Source organism: Mastigoproctus giganteus, chromosome 8, assembly GCF_048544385.1.
Source record: "Mastigoproctus giganteus isolate SK-2022 chromosome 8, ASM4854438v1, whole genome shotgun sequence".
Taxonomy (NCBI): domain Eukaryota; kingdom Metazoa; phylum Arthropoda; class Arachnida; order Uropygi; family Thelyphonidae; genus Mastigoproctus; species Mastigoproctus giganteus.
Window position 1 is genome coordinate 27,974,135 of NC_143582.1, and position 23,239 is coordinate 27,997,373.

Here is a 23,239-nt window from a genome sequence, read left to right on the forward strand (position 1 = left end):
AGTCGACAGAATTTTTTTTGCAGGTGGTCTGTGTGTGGTAGAAAGGGGAGCTTCTGGTCAAAAATAACGCCCGGGTCTGTGTGTTGCTGAACAGCAGAAATCGCGGATCCTCTTATATTGGGTTGCACTTTGGGTTACAAACGTAACCCAACGTGCACTTTGCACGTTGGGTTACGTTTGAGCGAGAAAGTCAACTATTTCGACTTCCCAGGATTGATGTGAAGGCCGAAACCGGAGAGGAAAGCCTCGAGGTTCTGGATTTTATGCTTGATTAAGACATTTGTGTAGTCAGCAGTGTCTTCGGGGTTGATAGGAGTGAACAGCTTTATATCATCAGCGAAGGTGATAATATCAGTTCGGCCCGTCACGAAAGGCAGAAGAACAGCTGAGAACAGAATACCAGAGAGGACCCCACCTTGTGGGACTCCAGCTGTAATAAATGATATCTTGATGTCAGCTTCCCCATTTGCCAGTTAATTCTTCTATGTAAATCCCCAGCCATATTTCTGGGGGATTTACACAGTATTCGCTGCATAGGAATCTTAATATTTTGGGTAACGTAATACATGTTAACAATAGCTCAAACGAAACCCAGTACTACTTGTGTGTTCTAAAAATTATTACTCACCACGAAAACATGATTAGGGATAAAAAAAAAATGTCTGTTTATACCTTGACACGGTCACACAGGTGAGAGGAGTTTATAACTAATCATTCAAACAAGAATACAGTCCTTAAGAGCACTTAGCAATCACGAGAGTAAAAACCTCGGTCAACTCAAACGCCTGTACTACTGTACCCTCGCATATGATCACTAGACTACGTTTAACTTCTCTACAGAACAGATATTTTGCTACAAATAAACAATACGCTAAAAAAAATCAAACCCTTCTCGGATTAATCAAAAAAAGTTCCTTAATTTTAACAGCTTTGTGGTCAGTGGGATCATCCAGATATAGTCGCCCATCATAGTTTATCCCACCATCTTTGTTACCTCTTCTCCATTGGCTGATAGAATCTCTGAACGCTAACCTAATGGGGCGTAGCCTAGATTTGGTGGGGGAAAATGAGGCTTTAGTTCTTTATAGTTTTTATTCTTAATGTAAATAACAAAGTCCTTCAGTAGAAGGACAAACGACTTTCAGTTATTTCGCTCAGCATCAGCCATTTTGTCTTCCAGTTCTTGTGAAGACAACATCTTCTTAACCAATAAATTCAAAACGTTACCTTGAGGACCAATTCTTTGACTAGTCGCAGCTTGATATGGAGTGGTAGAATCAACAAGACTCGATGGTTTATACTCTGTTGTGAAGAACTGTCTACGAAAAGACACCACTCTTCTCTGGATTTAACTAATACTAATTTCTTCATAAAGACCAGTCAAATCAAAGCAGTGGTACAGGAAGCAACAGCGTAGAGATGTGCATAAATGAAAGTCTTGCAACTAGGATCCATTAGATCCTAGTTGCAAGACTTTCATTAGAAGCATTTCATTTCATTACACCTTAGAAGCCTGTAATCCCAGTTATCACCAGATTCATCACTCTGTTCTGAAGACACCTATCTGGAAGGTTGATTGGGAATTGACTGGTCTTCATTGAGTGGAACCGGAGCAATATAGGATGGAATGTTGGGGTATACCACAGCATTTTGATCCACAGATTTTTTAAACTTTGATCTGACCACCATAAAAAAGTAGAAGTCGTCATGATGGTTTCAAGATCTGTCCACATTCGAGGTATGGCAAAAAGCATACACTGACGACCACAACTCAAAAAACCATCCTTCTAATATTGACTTACAAATCTCAGCAGAAATGAGGTGTCCATAGCTTGCTTTGATCACCCATAGGCGGATTTAAGCTTCAGGGCCCGGCCCTTTCCCAAGGCCTTAAGAACATATAAATAAATAAATCTTAAATAAAGTACCGAATATTCAAATTAGCACATTCAAATATTTCTGTATCTTATTATTAAAACTGAGAACTCTTTCGGCTTGCTAATGAACGCTCGTTGGACGCTAACGAAGCTAATTCGCCCCTTCAAGCGAGACCCCTTTTACGATGAAATATCGAACTATGCTTTCCTTCATTATTTTTATAAAGTACAATCAAAACTTTATGCAGGAAGTACGCAAATACCTGTCAGAAAGGTGGCAGAATACATAAATAACAAGGTTATTTGAACGTATTTATCATATCCTTCCCTTCTTCAGAAGAGAAAATTAAGAAGAAATGTTTAATTAAACTACGCAGAGCCATAATTGCAACTAATTGTGCATATATACATGCTGCAGTGATTAGTTATTGGTTATTTGGTTATTGGCAATCAATCAAATATTCTTAGCGATGAGAAAGGAGGCGAAAGACCTTTTCTTTACTTTTCCCTCTTTCTTTTTGGATTTGCATAATGCGATTAGCGAGCATCCTTCTTTGTAATTCTAGTGATGAGCACTACCTAACATCCTTTTCCACTGGGCGTTGCCATGGTTACGGAATCTGCTCTAGTCGTTCTTTATACAGAAAACCTCTCATAGCTTTAAAATCGCCAGTGCAAATAATGGAATTAATTTTAAATAAAAAAGAAAAGAAATGTGTATAAAGGATACAATGTGCTATAATAAAAAGCAAAGTGAATATATTTTATCCATTAATTAATGTTATAAAAGGAAAATACGCCCTGAAAGCAAATTAAAAAGTTAATTACTATTTTTCTCAATAATGTACTCAATTGTTCATTCAGATAAAGATTTCTACAAAGCAGATAAATTCAAACAACGCATGCTCAGAAACAAGACAAGTGACGCACATGCGCATTCCGTTATGATGACAAAAGATGGATTCATGATGCATAAACACAAGCATGGTTAAAACAAACAGAAGCATGCAAATTAAAGAAAAATTGGTAAAATTATTAAACATACTTGGGGTCCGAGCGGTGGGTGGAGGGAGGGTGAGCGGAGCGTGGATTGCGGCAGGAGGGGTGCCACTCACGGCCGCTGACCCGGCGACTAGAGGGTAAAGGGCAAATCATTAGGAGAAAAAGAAAACGTAACAATGATTTATAGAATACACATTTTTAAAAGTGGCACAAATGAAATAATAATGGCACTCTGTAAATATTTCCAATTATTAAGCGTATACATAAATTAGAAGGAGAAAAGTAGAAAATGAATATAAAAAACAGAGTGAAGAATAATTCTTAATAAAGTTTCTTAAGTGAAACAAAAATTTCTTTAATAAAACAGTTTTTGTAAAAAGTAACTTAGTACACCTTATTTCAACAGACATATATAATATACTTTATTATTCATATAGGGTTGCTAATATTTTTGTGATTATTCATTAAGTTATATAGTATTGCGCAAAACTGTTATGAATATTTAATTTCTGCGCATGGAAGCATGCGAATTTTAATTAAATTAAATCATGTTGGATTCGATTATGGCCCACCAATGTTTCAAAGTATTAAGAATTTAAAAAAAATGGCTGACTGATGAAAAATGGCTTTGAAACATTAGTTCGCAATACGGTTATGGATATTTAATTTCTGCGCATTATACTTAACGGATTGAAGCATGTGAGATTTAATTAAGACTTTTAGGTCTGAATTATGGCTTAATCTAGCCTTAATTTAATTACGGCCTTTTAGGGATATTTAAGATCATGTTGAATTCGATTATGGCCCACTAATGTTTCAATGTATTAAGAATTTAAAAAAAAATCGCTGAATTTACATTAGTGCGCAATACGGTTATTGATATTTAATTTCTGCGCATTACACTTAATGCATTGAAGCATGGGAGATTTAATTAAACTTTACGTTTTATGGGTAAATTAGATCACGTTAGATTCGATTATGGCCCACTAATGTTTTCAAAGTATTAAGAACGAAAAAAAAAAGGACTGACGATATTACTGCGCAGTATGGTCATGAATATTTTAGGGGTAAATTAGATCACGTTGGATTCCATTATGGCCCACTAATGTTTCAAGGTATTAAGAACTTTAAAAAATGGCTAACTTGACATTACTGCGCATAGTCATGAATATTTAATTTCTGCGCATTACACTTAACGTATTTAAACATGGGATATTTCATTAAAACAATTGCTTTTAGGGTTAATTCGATTATGGCCGACTAATGTTTAAAAGTATTAATAATTAAAAAATGGCTGACTTTACATTACCGTGCACTATGGTTATGGATATTTAATTTCTACTCATTACACATCGTATTGAAGCATGGGAGATGTAATTAAGATAATTGCATTTAATGGGTAAATTAGATAATGTTAGATTCGATTATGGCCCACTAATGTGGGCCATAATCGAATTAATATAAGTATTAATAATTTTAAAAAATGGCGGACGATATTACTACATTCGATCGTGCTGGATTCAATTATGGCCCACTAATGTTTCAAAGTACAGTATTAAGAATTTAAAAAAAAAATGGCTGACTTGACATTACTGCGCAATATGATCATGAATATTTAATTTATGCGCATTACACTTAGCGCATTGAAGTATGAGAGATTTAATTCAGACATTTTCCTTTTAGGGTAAATTCGATCATGTTGGGCCACTAATGCTTCAGCGTGGTGCAATACCAAGGCGACTAGTGGTAAAGGGAAGTCCATTGTATTATGAGAATTAGTAAGTTTGAAAAGGTAAAAATTTTCTAATTTTGAAATTATTGAGCTTTTGCTTTTTATTTTAATCCTATCAATAACTTTTTTACATACAAAGTACGATGCTCACTAATGTTACTGCAATTTTCCATTAGAGGGCACTATGAATCAGTAGTTAACTTCAAGTGTTATATGTTCTCTGAAACCAAATTAATTATCATAAGTACCGGAACACCTTTACTTTTTTCCTACAGTATAACAATGATTATGAAATTTTGCGATGCGCACTGGACTACGTGATGCACGGAATTATGGGATAGTTGTATGATACTGATAGTTTGATTTCGAAAACGTTAATATTATATAGGACATAATTTTCTATATTTAGTAAGTTTAGTGTGTCATATAGTCAGAAAATTACGGTATCAACCTTTGCATAGTCCGAAAAATACGGTATCAAAGATAAATTATGGCAATCTCTGAAGGCGCTTCAAATAAATAACATAAAATTCGAATAAATTGGAGTCAGATTTAGTAACTTAAAAAACAAAAAAATATGCAGTCATAAGAGAGTGGCAGGTTATTAGAAGAAAGATGTTAACCAAGAAAAGTAGGAATGTAATAACAACGTTCTAGGAAAGCAATGTATTATGTAATTAATAAAGAAAAAAACTCTTTATTTCTCGAGTTCGTTATTGACAATATCCTAAAGACATGTTAAGTGTTGTGTTCACTGGGCATGAAGCAAACAGCTACACTTTTCGCTGGAGGAGGTGAGGTGATCTTGACAGCTGACGGGTCTTGATGGATCTGCCCGTCGACTTGTTTACTGATGCTAGAAGGAGAGCTTTATAAGTGGCTTCCACAAGGTACCCACCGGCAACCTGAAGGGCTTATCAGTTTGATCCCGTTCTACGCTTCAAAGACCCGAGAAAAATAAAATAAAAAGGTGTATAGATGGAGGTATGAGTTAAGTCGAGTAGTGAAGTCTGGTGTACGCTAACGAGACGAAAGAGACCGAGTAACTCTCGCTTTGTCAGAAGAGAAGACAGGACGGAGTGGAACAAAGAAAATGTCATTGGGTTAAGTGAAAGAAAGAGATTACCATCAGAAAAAGAGAAAGAAACTGAACTTCCCTTTAAAAATTCACGTTTCTTATATTTATTCTCTCATTTTGACTTTACATATCTATAATTTTAAATACTAGCGCATTTTTACATAAGAAATAATTAAATGTATATTCCTATAGTCGGTAAAATACGGTACTTTTATTTCGCTGCATTACATTGTGGCCACCACAATGGTCAAACTAGGGGTAGGTTGCAGGTTCGTAATATATTTTTGTATAAAATCTATTTTAATGAATTCCATTAATAACACACATTTACGAAGGCTTATTATACAACAGTGTAAACTGATTTAAGATAGGATGGTTCTATTTTTTTGTCCAGTCTCTGTATACATCGGAATGGTTGGAAATTTCGGAACACCAAAGAAGAAAAAACATTTCAATTACTGTGGGGATGAGGAAAGTGAATTGTTGCAGTGGATCGATTGGCTGGTAGACTGCTTTATCAGCCTTTCTTTTCTTCCTGCGTAGCTCCAATGAGAAATCGATACATGTAAAAAGGGAATCACGAAAAGCCAGCTAATAACTCCAGGTACGTTATAATCACTTCCAGCTCCCCATTTGGAAGTGAAATTACCTTCAGAATCGCCTTCTCTGGTCAGAGCTGCACGACATTTATGAAGATGGCGGACCGACCAACCTCCTTCCATATAACTTAATGTTTGAAGATCAATTTTCCGCACAACGACAAACACCCCACCTGGTCTTGCACAGCTTCCTCCCTTTGTGCGTATTCCTAACGGACTCAGGTTTGTCGCTAGCAGTCATTCTTTGGTGATGTCTAGCCAATGACGGGCGTTCCTCTCAACCGCAGTTGCTATGGAAACGCATCTTGTTCCACTTTGTGATTTCGACACTCTATCGACATTTGGCTGGAGTGCAATTGGTGAGTTTCATGCGTATCTTGGAGTAGAGAGCTGCATTGCCTGGTCGATAGGGCCTCCCGTTTCTAACATCGACAGTAAAGGGGGTTTATCGCATTAAGCCAATGAAAGTGAATTAGCATCACTAATAAAGGTTCAAAGTTGAACTACTCAGTGAGCCTCCATGGTCCATTATAAAACTCAAAGAAACGTGCAACTTCTCTGACTAAAAGTGTATTCGCTGCTATAGGAATAATTAGACTTAGAGCAGACACCTTAATCATCTTTGTCACTTTGTCCTAGCTAGAGACAAAGCTGGATTTTAATCGATTATCGTCTCTTTATTAGAAGCAGGAGAATACTTAGCACGATGTAAATGGACCGTTAATGGATCTAATACGCTTATTTAGCTGTTTGAGGATGTCAGAATTATTTAAAATGAAATTATGGTACACTCCCTAAAAGAGAAATTTCGCATACTTGCTGTAGGGACATCTTGTGATGTCAATGGAATATTTAAAAGTTATTTTGAACGTTAAATTCTATTAATAATTTACCTGCATTAATCATGATTATTATTACTATTTAAATTGTTATTTCAAATCTATTATTTGAATAAATATAGCCATTTATTTTATTATATTATTATCGCTATTATTATGATCATTAAATCCAATTTTCATCACAGAATACATTGCTTTAATAATATTTTCGAAAGAAACAGCAACATGCATAGCAATGCCACCTGGTGGAAATATTTCTCCATACAATTTGGACAAATATTATCGAATACTAGATATAAATACGTTTTAAGATTTCCATTGTTTATAAATAAAGGTAAACATTCCACAGTAACTGTTGAATTATTATTCGAATTTGAATAAATATCGCATTAGTGCTGTATTATTATTATTAATTTCGATCGTCTTCTACCTTATTTTAATAATTTTTCAAGTGGCAATGCCCTCTAGTGGAGATATTTTTACACACAGTTCCAACAAATAATATTAAAAAATAATCGAAATATTTCCATAGATCTCTGTTGAATTATTACTTGAATTCTATTAATTGAATAAATATTATTATTATCATCCAAAATATTATTAAAGCAATCTATCTACTAATTGGATAATAATAATATTATTATTATTATTATCCAATTAGTAGATAGATTGCTTTAATAATATTTAAGTCATATTCATAGCAATGCCCTCTGGTGGAGGAACTTGTCCACACAATTTCAATAAATATTAATAAATAATTGATACTTTCAAGAGAAATGGTTACATTCGTATTTATGTCCCCTGGTGGGTGGAGATATTTTCCACACAATTCTTAAAAAATATAAATGAGAAAATAACAGACAATAATACGTGTTAAGATTTCGATTTTCTAAATAAAAGCGAAGTTTCCATAGATCTGAGTTGAATTATTATTTGAATAAATAATAAATCGCATTGTATTATATTTATCACTTGTTAAGTTTTATTTATTAGTAAATACACTGAAAGGACACAATTAATGTGATACCGGGTTCCTGGGCAATGCGAAGCTGTCATCCCTCTCGCTAGTGGACGAACCCACCGCTTGGCAGCCATATAGGTACACTGCATTCACGTAGACGGTAATTCGATGTCAGTATGGATAAACGTCGTGAGTTAACCGACTTTGAAAGCGATGATAGTTGGTGCCCAACGCATGGGTCACTCTATCGCGGAGGTGGTACAGAAATTGCGCTGTCCCCTTTGGACAGTATCAAGAGTTTATCGGAAATACGCCATTTCCGGAATAACATCTCATAGTGGACAGCGCTGTGGGCGGAGAAAGGTGGTGGATGAAAGGGGCTGTCGTCTGTTTCACATTGTTTCAGCTAACCGGAGAGGGGCAGTGGCACAAATCACTGCCTACTTCAACGAGGGCGGTGCCAGAAAAGTCTCCACCAAGACCATCAGGCGATCATTAGCCGCAATAGGTTATGGGGGCCGCCCACTCACCAGAGTCCCATTGCTAACACCACAACACAACACAGGACTCTACGCCTGAATTGGGCGAAAGAACATCGGGACTGGACATTGAATGATCAGAGATGGGTCCGATGAGTCCCGTTTCCAGTTATTTCGAGCGGATGGGAGGGTGTGTATCTGGCGGAAACCACACGAAGCTATGCACCCGTCATGTCGACAAGGACTGTTCAAGCAGGTGGACGGTCGGTAAAAGTCTGGAGCGTGTACAGACTCTGGTACTTCTATACGCATCTCTGAGCGGTCCAGGTTACGTGTCCATCCTTGTAGGCCATCTGCATCCCTTCATGGTCATCGTGCACCCATAGGACAATGCGCCTCCCCACGAGCCGTGGTGATTAGAATATGGTTCGAAGAACATTCCGCAGATTTTACCACCATGGCCTCTCCGTTCACCGGACATGAACCCTGTGGAAAGGTTCGTTCAAGCTTTGGATCCTCCACCCAAGAATGCGACGGAATTATGGACAGCGATGCAGCAAGCATGGAATGAAATACCCGTGGAACGCTTTTGTCAACTAGTGGACTCAATGCCTCGCCGTGAGACTGCCCTTATCCAGGCCTACCCGTTACTAGGTCGGTATCTCATGATTTCTGTCCACTCAGTGTATTTTGCTTTATAATTTGAAGAGAAATAGCTACACTCATAGCAATGTTCTCTGGTGGAGATACTTGTCCACACAATTTCGACAAATATTAATCAACGAATGACATTTTCAAAAGAAATGTTATATTTATAATAACCCCTCTGGTGGAGATGTTTCTAAATAAAGGTAAATATTTCGGATAAGGAAGAAATAGTTGAAGTTTGTGTGGAATGTTTTTACAATTGCCGATTTATATCAAAAGTACCAGATACGATATCGGTAGTTTTGTCAACGGAAGAGAGGTCAAGAATGTTCGCTTTCCGCTTGGCTGCTAACAAGTACCTTAATGCAGTTGCTTTGTCAGAATGACAAGTTCTACAACTGGTAGTTTGACAGCAGTTTTGTATTAACTTCTGTAATGAGGTTAGGATATTCCTTCGTAGAATGTAGACCAGTTAGAAAACTATTTGCTTTGGTATTTTATGGTGAAACAACAATACGATAGTAGGAGTTCACGAGTTCATATAGTTATAATATACTGTACGTATCTCTGATGTTTGTTTTTGTGCCAAAGCAACTAAGGTTATAAGGTATCGTCTCTATAAATTGCGTGTATTCTGTAAAGTCCTTCACTGAGCATCTACTAACTTGGCCACAAGGTGAAAAAGCCAAATATATATAATAATCCACTCTTGAAAGGATTGGTGTGGAAGGAGAGCAACGTAACCACTGTGCTTGCCAGAAGTTTATTTTATTTATTTATTTTTTCTTGTCGATTTGGGAAGAGCAACCCATTCATCAGCTTGCTTTGTGTCAAGAATTGATTAGTGTGGTATCAAAAGACTTGTCTAGACCAGTGATGTTTGGGTGTGTGTTATAAGGATTGACGAGACACTCAACGGGACACAAAAGACATAGCGAATTTTTTTTGATATATTGTGTTTTTCTGGAGATAGACAAGAAGAACGGACAAACGCAGTAAAAAAGGAGGGTTTTAAACTCCCCCTCAAATGATTACAAAGTATGGGACATTTTTAATGTGGCAATTTGGAACGTCAATTTTAATAAATCAATGCCCGCATCGATAAATATAAATCTGACATTCAAAATGCACGCAAGTTTTCTCCTTCTCTGAGACCTGAACCAAAACCTAACATTTGGGACAAATTTGAAGAGCAGTTTGAGCATTGCGTTAATTCTCTGACACCAAGATATTATTGGAGCAGTTATAATCAGCATGGCTCACCAATCGCGTGGTTGAATAGAGGTAAAGGGATGGAAAAGATCAAAGGGAGAGCGGTTCGCATCTAAGTAAGTTCTTTTGCGGCTTGTCCCGCAGTCTCCTTCTTGGCTTGAATCCCACTACAGGACAGAGTGACTTTAACCCCGGGATTGTATTACCTCACCCGAAGGCAGACCAGGCGAAGGGTTCGGGAGATGACAAATGTTTTTTCGCTCCTACCCTAGGAGGCTTTCTACTCATTACGTTAACGGGCGAGAGTCGAACTTCCGAGCTTTTCCGGCTGGCGTCCATGATGGATGATGTCGTCAGAAACCTTGATTTTCGCTGCTGTTTTCTTTGACTTACCAAGGCTTGCTGGGTATGGAACTGTTCCGAGTCGCCTTTGATAGAGAAAGCTTATTTTTTCTCGATTAAATATGATGTTCCACAGACACGCGTTGGAAAGTCCAACTAGTTGCTTTTTAATGAAAAAGGCAAGAAAGAAAGATTTTCAGCTCCTGTTCATGCTTGTTATCCTTCAATAAGAAGGATAAAGGGTTCAGTTATGTAACCATAGTCAATTTAGAAGTCACGATGGCTATGTACTTATCTGACTAAATGAGAGCAGTTTGAAGAGCTTATCGGACATCCTCATTGCATTGATGTCCAAGATGATTCTCTGTTTGCCTGTAGAAAGTGTTGCAGCTCGCGCTATTAATTTTTCGTGACTGCGAAAACTCGGAGGTGGAATGGGCTGAACGTGGTAGCATATCCCGCAATTCGTGGCAGTACCGATTTGCCTAGAGGGTTGCTATGGCAACTTGTAACTATGCAATTATCTTGGTAATTCACCATCCATTCTACACTGGTGCTCCCATTAGCGAGGGGAAAAACACAGTAATTAACGGTCTTGGCGTGACTGAGATGTAAAATAGTTGACATTATCTTTGGTCACTTCGTTTAGAAGGAGTGATGACAGTTTAAAAACTTCGGGAGAGCAAGAAAGAAATGCGAAGTCCGAAAAGTGAAAAATGCAAGGTGCGGGGAAGGTTAGAGATAGAATGAAGGAGAAAAATTTGATAAAAATAGAAGGAGAGAAAGTAAGAGAGAAGGAAAAAAATTAAAGAAAATAAACGGGATAGAAAAAGAGGATGAGAAAGAAAAGAAAGAATGTAATAAAATAAGTTTGACACAGTCGGCATTGAAAGCCTCATCTATCTCTTCCAGGCTTCCTCATCTATCACATTAAGGGAGATTTGCTTGCCGTTCTGTAATCTCTGCTCACTTCAAAAACATTCTGTCTGAAAGTAGGCTCCAAGATTCTCATTCGAACTATTCAAGGAGTTGAATAGTTCGACTCAAGGAGTTCCTCAAGGAGGTTTGCTGTCTGACCACTTGAATGCTACTCTCTATGAATTGTCTTAACAATTGCCTCGCTTTGATCTTAGCTTAAAGGGTAATAAAGCTGCCGTGATGACCTTTTCTCTAAAGAAAAGCCCCACCTGCCTTTTTCACACTGACTTGGGAATCATCTTCAATCCCAAGTTGACCTTTCACGATCGTGTAATCGTCTACATACAAAGATGTCTCAATGAGATGGCGAGTAAAACAGCACTTACTTCATGTCACCGATCCTAAGACTCTATTAAATATGCCAGCATGATTATCCACTCGACAATCCTATATTTGATGTAAATATCGGCATCTGCTGAACCCACAACTATTGACAATGTTCTCAGAATACTGGTTGTTGAAGTGTATTGCTTACAAACGTCGTATCCATTCCGAACTGTGTGCATCACAACTTGCAAGATCTCCTAAGAGGAGATCAGAGGTTAAATGACAAAATTCATATTAGCAAAAAGTTCTTGTGCGTCCAAAATAAGTACTGAAGCAAATCTTTTCACTACCGATGTAACGTAAAAGTATAAAAAATACAGTAAAAATATAATAGTGAATGGCAAAAAAAAGTAGGCCAATATGCATTTTCCACGTTATACGCTCACTATCTTTCATCATGATGTAAAATAACGGCTTCCATATTAGGGTATATGGGGTTCCCCGATTGCTATTAATATTGGAACCCGCCACAGTTATATGGAGCGCTTCCAACCAGGAGCAATGATAAGAATCAGAGTGATACCATGGCTGACTACATAATTTTTGTGTTATGCACAAGTGGAGGATTCCTCAACCAGCTCTTTGGTCGAAACCTGCCTCAAACACAAATACTACCTACAGTTCAAGTTCTTGACAGTGACTTTTATATTTGATTGGGAGAAAGGTGCTCGTAACCAGAAAACAGGTAACTTAAAATGATCCATGACACAGCCATATCCCTGTAAACCAGGCTTTGATCTGTCTAGGCCCATTATGTTTGTAAACCTGTTGAAAATCTGTCTGTTTTTGTTGTAAACACTACAGACAGACCTAAAGAAGCAGTCTGTAAATTTTTCACTCATTTAACGACTGGTGATCGATCAAACCTTTAGGTAGTTTGCTTTGTCTCTCTCAAGAAAAGATTCGAAACTCCCATAAGACTTTGTCTATCTCATGATTGGTAAAACAAGATGGATTGGTTCTTTCGGGTTTCATCAAGAGACGGAACGCGCATTTAAAAACAACGCACCGGCTAAAGAGAGAGAAAAAAATATATAATCCCAGAAGAGTACACTTCGTTGATTGAAATTCTTCTGATATTGTCCTTGGATCCTTTAAGAAATCACTTCGTATAATCTTAGCATCTCTAATAGAACATCCTACAAAAAAAGATCAAGTAGAGATTCTCAGAAATGCTTCCTTCTATTCCAGATTTGTTTCTCCTTCCTTTCAAATCAGGCATTTTCACATTCTTCGGAGAGAACGTTTTCCAGTGTGTGACATCCGATCGTCTATTTTTCTCGTCTAGCGATTCATCGACTCGTAGAGATAACTCATGACTCCCGCAGTAGTGTGTTCAGCAAAAACTTCGACCTACATCGGTGTATGCCGTTTCTTTCCTTTTGCCAACACCACAATCCCGCGGATAAGGAGAACGCGAGCTATTTATCAGCACACACGTTTAGAGAGAGAAGCACCCGCGATGGATGGAACAGCTTGTGCCAAGAAGAGGAAATGTTTATAAAAACCAAAGTTTACCACCACTGTTAGAAATTCCTTGTAGAAAGGGTCTACTTAGCTTAAGATCGGTAACCACACAACCCTCCTTCGAATATTACACTTTTCTTTTGTTGAATATATCCAAAGAGAAGTCGACAGACAGACCAGAAGAGAAATCAATGGATAGATTAGTTTCTTGTTTTTTATACTGGAATCCTGGTGGATGGAAGCCAAACTCAGCTAATGATTGATTTTTCTTTTTCCATCCAATGACGTCGATTGGTTCCAGCAGAAGTTGTAATGCGTAGTTCAGAATTGATCGCTGTTCGTTTTAACCAAAGTAATTATCATTAGTTAACCTCAGACTAGCTTTAATTACAGGTAGAAGTTTGATTAAATTGGCAGTGGAAGTCTAAAAGAAGGGATATTATTATTTTGGATGAACCTTTCCTATGTCGGGTTAATTCCTGACATTATTTTTATTATCGAACTATCATTTTTGAATGAAACCAAATTTTTGGTTACAATTTTATTGAAGACCCTCTAAGATGTCATTGAAGACCCTCTAAGATCTTCTTATACCACTGAAATCAGACTAATCGGCCTGCAGTTACCAATTTCGCTCTTAGAACCCCCTTTATGTATTGGTGATACGTTGGCACTTCTCAAATCCAAAGCAATATCTCCCGAATTCAAAGATACCCTCATAATTAATTTCAGTGGTTCAATCCATTCCCTGCTGGCCTCTCTCAAAATTACCGGGTATATGCCATCAACTCCAAGAGAAGGCTCAAGAATAGGGAGCCTTCCCTTAATCCTTAGCTAAAGAATGCAAATTTAAAATGCTTTTCATAAAAGAACATGAAAAATGAAATATAGTTTTATTTTTTCAAATTTTCTTACTTTTATTATAAATATTTTAATGAAATACTGAATGTTATAATATAATTAAGCCGATATCTTTCCAATCTTCATCTGTACGCTACAATTGTCGAAAGCTGAGGACCACTTAAGTCCACCAGAGAATTGGTGGTTCGTGTGTGAGAGTATAGAAGATTAAGGTGTTGCTTTAAGGGATATCAAGTTTCACGAAAAGGAAACCCCGCAGACAGTAAATTAGTCTTGTGATACTTGATCGTTCTGGGGAATTCTTTAATAGATGCCACAGAGCAAGATAAGTTTGAAATAACAGCCATCGGTGGTACGGTTTACTATCCCCAGTGGGATCATCACACAGGACTGCTTAATACGCCGGTCCTGTCTTCGTCTCAAGAGACACATTCAGTAGACATTTATTGCTTTATGAAGAGTAAATGAACGTTTGATGGTTGCGAAAATTGCTCTTGAGGAAGAACTGCTAATAGGACCATGCGTTATAAGAAGAACATGCAGGGGCATGACGCGTGTCTTGCATACATTTGTAACTTGTAGCTTTTCAAAATGAATTAATACAACGATCTCAAAAATGAGTGGTCCCACTGTAGTACTCACAGCATCCAGCTAATTTGCATGTTCCAAGTTTTACATCTGGACATCGATTTTTGTGCAATAATTTACCCTATTATGTTATTAATAAACAGTCTCAACTTTTGGTATTCAGTGTATTTGTGAGCCCTAAGCTATGATTTCATCAAATACACTGGAGCCATATTAATAAATATGGCAGTCAAATGCTCGATTAATCACATAACACGATCAGAATTTTTTACTTATTTATTTTTTTAAATGAATCTGGATGATGAATTTAAAATTTTCAAATATATATAAATACCAACCAGGAAAAATAAAGCAATTATAGTAACTGGTTGGAACCGTATCTATACACTGCACTTTAATTTATAATTAAAATTATGAATTATTTAAATTAAATTAATTTATTAAATTTAATAAAAAATGACTTCCAAATTTCTTTATAAAAAGTATACATAAAAGTCTCGAAAACGCGTACAAACAAATAAACTCTTCTAACGTTACAGCTTTTCCCATCCAATTTAAATTCCTTCCCTATTGTGATTAATGGATATTCTTCAGATTACTGTAACGACAGGAGTGGAGTTCCCCTAGGATCTGTTCTTGGACCACTGTTGTTTCTTATTTTCATAGATGACATCGACGAAAGGATAGAAGTCGTGATGTCAAATTTTGCAAGCAATGTAAAGATTGGTGGAGTCGTTAGTGGTGTCAAGTATCACTCCTTCAGGATGACTTGAACAGTCTTCAAAGATTGTCAGAGAAGTGGCAACTGTGTTTTAATGATCCTAAATGCAAGGTCACTTTGGGAATAGCCACCCACAAATAAATTACACACTCGGTGAAGTTTAATTAAAAACAGTGGAGGAAGAAAGGGATCTGGGCAGATATAAAGTTTCTGAACAGTGTAAAGTGACAGCCAGGAAAACCCATGGTGTCCTATCGATGATTTATCGATCATTATTCCATAGAGATATGCAAGTCATGATCCCACTGTGTAAGACCACATTTGGAATACTGTGTTCAAGTATGGAGACCTCGTCTGAAAAAAAGACATTGAGCTTCTTGAGAGTCCAAAGAACTGGAATGATGAGATCAGCAAAAAAACGACCGTACGAGGGAAGACTTCGGTTATGGCTATAGAGCTTGGTAACCAGGCACTTCAGGGGTGACCTTATTAAGGTTTATAAGGCTCTAAGAGAGGTTAGTAAAATTCAACTCAATTCCAGAACTCGGGGGCATAAATTCAAATTACAGGGGAAGAGGTTTAGACTAGATTGTAGGAAGTTTTCTTTTAGCCAGCGAGGCGTTGATTGCTGGAAGAGATTGCCTTCGCAGGTAGTTGAAGCCGACAGTTTGAATAAATTCAAAGGTCAACTAGATAGTTACATGTGAGGAGGGAGCATATCATTTGTATTTTTTTATTTTGCCAGTGCATTAAAAGCCCCTGGCTTCTTTGCACTATATGGAGATTACTATTACTAATTCCTCCTTGGCAGTTTGATCATCAAGTGGATTGAGTTTGGTTCGCTTCTACTAATTCTGTATTCTTAGAGCTGTTTAAATAAATTACAATTGCTTTTCCGTTGTCTCCTTAAACTGCATTACTATAGGAGCAAGAGGGACAGGGACGAAGTTTTGGAGAGTCGGGCTGTCTTTATTAGACTCTAGCTATTGAAGGAGTAACTTATTTTACCACATCACTAAAATCTGACAGGAACAAACCCTGATTTATTTATAGAGACATCATACCAACTTTAATATATCATCTTTCATATCTGAAGTAATTTTTGAAGATGCTCCATAGAGAACAGAAATTAGTTTCAATATAACGGATGTAGTTTCCAATATTTTTACAAATCCACCAACATATTTTCAATTTGGAAACAGGATTGATTTAAAGTTCAATTACCTTTTCAACCTCATCAAAAGTGGAAGGCAGATTAGGAGTTATATCTGAATATATAGACTTAGACCTGCAAACAGTCTTACCCATAACACTTCCAGGTGTGAAGGAGGAGGAAGTGATCTTTGACCGTATCTATAGAAACCCTATCCTGTTACAGATGTTATGTCACAGGTAAAAGATAAAATTCCTTTATGTATAATGTACTTATGTTTGTATCTCCAAATATTACCAACTTAATACCATATAACAGAAACACCCATCAATTTAGGATTCACAACAACTTTATTTCTACATCATCAAGAGCTCATAAAATGCAATCTATCTAGAACAACGTCCATTTTTTTTTTTTTTTTTCAGGTCGATTTGGCATTCTTCAGGAGTTGAGATTTTTCGAACATATGCTTGTAGAGAAAGGAAGACAAAAGGGAAAACGGGAAGAAAGAAAGAGGTATGCAAAGGTTAAGTGTTTGTGTGTGGTGATGCGTATGAAGTTTCCTTCAATTTGGTGTCGTATATCCAGTGCATAGTGTAATGGTGTTTTTGACATATCGGCAACCTCGGAGTTTAGAAGAACGGGTTGCGACCTCACAGTTGGACGCTGATGTGAGCGATTTATCTGGGTTGCTATGGCAACCTGAGTGATGCTATAAGCAATCGGTATTCTGAAGTGTGTGCGCTCTAATGGATTGTCTAAATAACTACGTTGCTCTTGCAGACAGCACACTAGAGGAACGTCGAGACGTATCACGTGATTTCCCCTTATTTGCATTGATTTAATGAAAAGACACGTGCGTACCACCAACACTCCATCAAATTGCACTTGTAAAATTAAAGAGATATTCTTATATTAGTTGACTGCATTTTCCAGAGGAGCGGATTTTGGAAACTATCTTCATGACATAAATTACTTGACCTCTAATTTCACTTCCTGGATCCAAGGATATATACCGTTTAACAACACTCTAGTACATCATCAACCCTTCTTTGTACATTTTTCCACCTGTCCTCACACCACTACGACCTTTCTTCACTAGCTCAAACATTTAGTCCTTCGCTATGTTTGCTACAGGGACAACATAATAGTCTCTTGAGCGCCAGGGTGTTGAGAGAAAAGTAAAGCCCTTCTTAGGCTCTTCTCACAGACTAGATGCATTTAAATTTCTTTTTAAGGTGGAATTCTTTGAGGAAAGCCGTTCAGTGGATTTTTCAGCGTGTTGGAATGTTCTCGATACAGAAACCATCCTTCCTTTCAGCGTTGTACTTCAACAGCTGCATACCTGGTTGGCAAAATGGACCCTCTTAGCAGTTTGCAGTTTTTTATTTGCCCATTCTAGCAGAAATTCCCATTAAATATTAATCTATAGAGCCTATGAAAAGTTAGATAAAATATTAAGATTTTTAATCTTAAGATGACACTCATTTTTTTTATCTGTAATTTGCGTTGAATATTTGCTTCTTTAAATGAAAAATAAATTAAAAAAAAAACAAAATCTAGAGTGTAAAAGTGAAACATCATGATTAGCTCAATTTACTTATGAAGAAAAGCAAGAGTAGATCAACATTTATGACGTCAATGCGCAAACTGAAAAGAAACGTATCATTGTTGCGCATTGTTCTTATTCTACTGAAAAAAATGAAAAACTCAGCTAAAACGTATAAAAATATAAAAGGAACTCCACGAAATTTATGAAAATATAAAAGATCATATAAGCAACAAAGTTCTTTAATTCTATTATTTGTGTCTAGAGAAATAAAAATAATTATTTAATGTCGTTGTGATGTTTCTAAATAAAACTAACATCTAGTGTAAAAGAGAAAAATCATTGATCAGTTTAATTTTCTTATGACGTCAATGCGCAAACCGTAAAAAAAAGTAACATTGCTGCGCATCATTCTTATTCTACTGAAAAAAAATTAAAAACTTAACCTCAATTTATGAAAAATATAAAAGATTATATAAACAACAAAATTCTTTAATTCATTACTATTATTTGTGTCCAAAGAAATAAAAATTAATTATTTAATGTCTCTGTGATGTTTCTAAATAAAAAATAGTTAAAAAAAACTAACATTGAGTGTATAAAAGAGAAAGATCATTGATCAGCTTAATTTATTTAGGAAGAAACTCATCTTATCAACATTTATGACGTAAATGCGCAAACTGTAAAGAAATTTATCATTTTCGCGCATCGTTCTTCTACTACGTAAAACTAAATCAGCATTTATGACGTCATGCGCAAATCGTAAAGAAAAGTATCATTGCTGCGCATCGTTCTTATTATTGATAAACTTAGCTAAAACTTTTTAAAATATAAAAGGAACTCTACGAAATTTATGAAAAATATAAAAGATTATATAAACAACAAAATTCTTTAATTCATTACTATTATTTGTGTCCAAAGAAATAAAAATTAAGTATTTAATGTCGCTGTGATTATTTCTAAATAAAAAATAATTAAAAAAAAAAAACTGACATCATTGATCATCTTAATTTATTTAAAGAAAACAAGACTAGGATATCAACGTCTATGACGTCATGCGCAAACCGTAAAGGAAAGTATCATTACTGCGCATTGTTGTTATTCTTCTGGGGAAAAAATGAAAAACTTAAAAGATTATATAAACAACAAAATTCTTTAATTCATTACTATTATTTGTGCTTAAAGAAATACAAATTAATTATTTAATGTCGCTGTGATGTTTCTAAATAAAAAATAATTAAAAAAAACTAACATCGAGTGTGTAAAAGAGAAAAATCATTGATCAGCTTAATATATTTAGGAAGAAAATCATCTTATCAACATTTATGACGTGATGCGCAAACTGTAAAGAAATTTATCATTTTCGCGCATCGTTCTTCTACTAAAAACTAAATCAGCATTTATGACGTCTATGCGCAAACCGTAAAGAAAAGTATCATTGCTGCGCATCGTTCTTATTCTAATGATAAACTTAAGTAAAACTTTTTAAAATATAAAAGGAACTTTACGAAATTTATGAAAAATATAAAAAATTATATAAACAACAAAATTCTTTAATTCATTAATATTATTTGGGTCTAAAGAAATAAAAACTAATTATTTAAAGTCGCTGTGAAGTTTTTTTAGCAAAAACGTCCCTATGTACTCGATGCTAATTTATGATGATTGATGATCATGTTTAAGGCCCGAGTTTGCTTTTTTTTTATTACCAACTAAGGATAATTAATGCTCTCACTGACATTCGTTCCTAATTATTAGGAGATTCTTGATAACTGTCTAAAGTTGTAAGAAAAATCGGTTCCATTGCTACATCACGTGGTAGAATCGTGAAGAAAAAGAAACGACTTTCCATTGGTGAGGAGAGATGAAAAGAAAAATTAAAACAAGCAAAGTTTTATTTAAATAGAATATAATGTATACTATAAGCAGGATTTGCAGTTAAGTTTCCGTTAAACAAAATATCTGACAGTTTAATCCATAAAATCACAAACAAAATGATAACGAACTGGCTGCATTGATTTTTTTGGACTCAAGAGCATCCTTCTGAAGGTTGTCCTGCATTTGTTTTTCTTATTTCACTTCCTTATTGACGACTACGTCTCAGTCTTTCAATGGTGGAACTTTCAGTTTTTTTGGCACAGCAGTTTCGTTGTTGTTTAAAGAATATTGGTAAACCAAACACATTATCAACGAAGTTCTTTTTTAAATATATTTATCCATCATATCTCATGAAACAAAAATATTACAGAGATAATTACTACACAAGATTAAGGGGATGGCAAATAACCTTCGATTAAAAAGCGAAAGAAAATAGTTATTTATTTTCACAGTATAAACAAAAGAAAAAAAATTAACCTTTCTTCTCAAGTTCTGCTCTCCCAAAGAAAATCAAGATTTATTTTCTCGAAAAATTTTCCAAAAAATATGGAATCAATTTTATAAGATGCATAAAAGTGTGCAGATAAATACAATATAGTACTTGGTAAAAAAAGTGATTATTATTTTCTTTAAATCTTTCATCCCTTAGCTCAGTAGATGGCAATCAATAACCCTCTATAAATCGATAAACTGAGTTCTTTATTTGGTTGCACATCGAACGTGTGACCTTAATTTGGCACTATACCAGAAATAAGTGTCACTGTTATCTCTCATACCTTTGTGGCCACAAGTGATGTATAGGGAGAACTCGAGGCAAGATTACTGAATCTATATTTAGAACTATCTTCCATTTAAACAAACTTGACTACAAAAGAACTCTTTCGCTATTGAGCTCAAGGATTACAGACCCTCTTTTTTCTAATTTTAAATAATTAATGTAATCAATATTTTCGTTGTTCTAGGACTTAATCCCTGCATTTTCCGAATCGAATAACCTAGTAGGAAATCAAGTCCCATGACTTTTTTCTTTTTAATTTAACAGATTATATTTCAAACGTCTTTGACAACGTAACGTTCCCCACATCATATTAACAGGGAATTAATTATTCTAAGTACCATTTCGATAAAAGCAGAACTTCCACGATGTCAGTTCGGGTCTTTTCTTTAAATTCCCTGTATAACACATGCCAGTATTCAGCTAATTCTGACAGACAGTTGGGACCCGTTAACTGACAGGCATTGTGCTATTTTCTAACGTTTCATATAAATCGATATCCTTCATCCAAATAATTGCACGCATTTTATCTTCAAATAGGTATAAAAAGTTTTAAAAAAAGGCACTGTCATTCAGCGTACCTGAATATTTAATAAAGTCTGGAATGTAGTGCAGCCAAGATGAACTTCTTAAAGATCAGTAAACATTTCTTTATAATTATAGGTTTGTTTGTTTTTTTTAAATAATTGTTTTCATTAGCTTTTAAATAAATGGTAAATTAATCTATTGGAAACGTAAATAGAATTAAGGTAGTGCAATATCAAAGCAACTCGTGGTAACGGCCAAAACAGTTTGTTTTTTTGCTAGGTCACTCGAAAATTCGGTTTAACGAGGCTCGGATTATCGGAGCTGTGCTGCACTAATAAAACATTTGATATACATTCCACAGAGATTAAATAAACATCTAAAAATCGGAAATTTAGGTTTTTGTAGAGAGCCCATTGAGTTCAATACCAGGGCGGGTCTGTTCTGTGGAAGAATTAATGCCATTGCAATCTAAATCTTGCATTGGACACACAAAAATCTCATAATATCACTGAGTCCACATTTGCTATACTATACCTCTGAATTTCCCAATCATATTCGGTAAACTTCGAAATTTAGCGCCACCTATCATGCAAATTATAGCTATGTGACTGGTCATACAGCGCTTACTTGAGCCGGTGGCCACTTTAGAACAACCGAGAGCAAAGAGAGAGAGAGAGTAAATTCACTGTGTGGTTACAACTGGAAAAATGAATGCTTCATTAAATCTATGATTTGTGAAATTATGAACTACGTAGTTCTAGTTTGGAGTATTCAGGATTGTCATATTGCCAGGGATTCCCTCTCCTCCTCTAAATGAACATTCAACAACTGGATGATGACTTCAACAGACCACTGATGATAAAGTATACACAAAGACTATTATCGCACCGCAATTTCCGGTGGCTCACTAATCTACAAATTTCAAGTATCTACAGAATTTTTAAGTCCAGAATATCATAGTGTCATTATGACCTTCAGAAAGTAAATTAAAGCAGATGATCCATATACATATATAGCTGCCAAGTGATAGGCTCCAACCCACGGAGTGGCTTAAGGGGATAAATCCTCCAATATCATTTTGTTTTATATTATAAAATTGTACTGTCTTGTGCTAATGCTTGTTAAAGCTCTGGTTTTTCGACAGTCTCTAAATATGAAGTCTTGGTATAGTCTCTAGCTTTATACCAAGCTATACAGCGTCTGTTATTAGTCAAGGTGATTAGAGGTTTGTGGATAGCAGCACGACCATGATAACCCATATCATGAAGTATCCTGCTCACTGTACTGAAATTGTCGATGTTGGGCGAAAAATCCGAGTTTCCTGGAGAAAAAACATGACCCTCACATAAGACCAACTCAACCACGTGCGAATAAAACCCATTAAAATTACTCGCATCATTGATGGATTCGAACTCCGGTATTTCCCAGCCGGTTCGGAGAGGGGGGGGGGGTGATTACACCCACTGCGTTCCTCAAGAGGAAGGAACTGTGGCATCCATATTGAACGTATAAAAATTAAGGGGGCCAGGAAAGCTAAGGTACATTGCAAGAAGTCTTTGGCTGAACATGCAAAGAAAAGTAGTACAGCATTCTTTGTTTATGTAACACTAGAAGGAAAGAGATGAACAACTATTGATGAACCTGT

The 23,239-nt window shown here is 35.9% G+C and overlaps 1 protein-coding gene across 3 annotated transcripts in view; it reads right to left on the bottom strand.

The window, feature by feature from the left end:
- The window catches only part of LOC150081394 (cubilin-like), a 196,386-nt gene that overhangs the window by 28,108 nt on the left and 145,039 nt on the right, over positions 1 to 23,239 (bottom strand). For 2 of the 3 annotated variants that reach the window (XM_090379776.1, XM_090379779.1), the window contains one exon: positions 2,923 to 3,009. The exons of the other annotated variant lie outside the window; for it this stretch is intronic. In XM_090379776.1, coding sequence (XP_090235902.1) covers positions 2,923 to 3,009 — 87 coding nt within the window. The remainder of the gene's footprint in view (positions 1 to 2,922; positions 3,010 to 23,239) is intronic. 3 annotated transcript variants of the gene reach the window in all.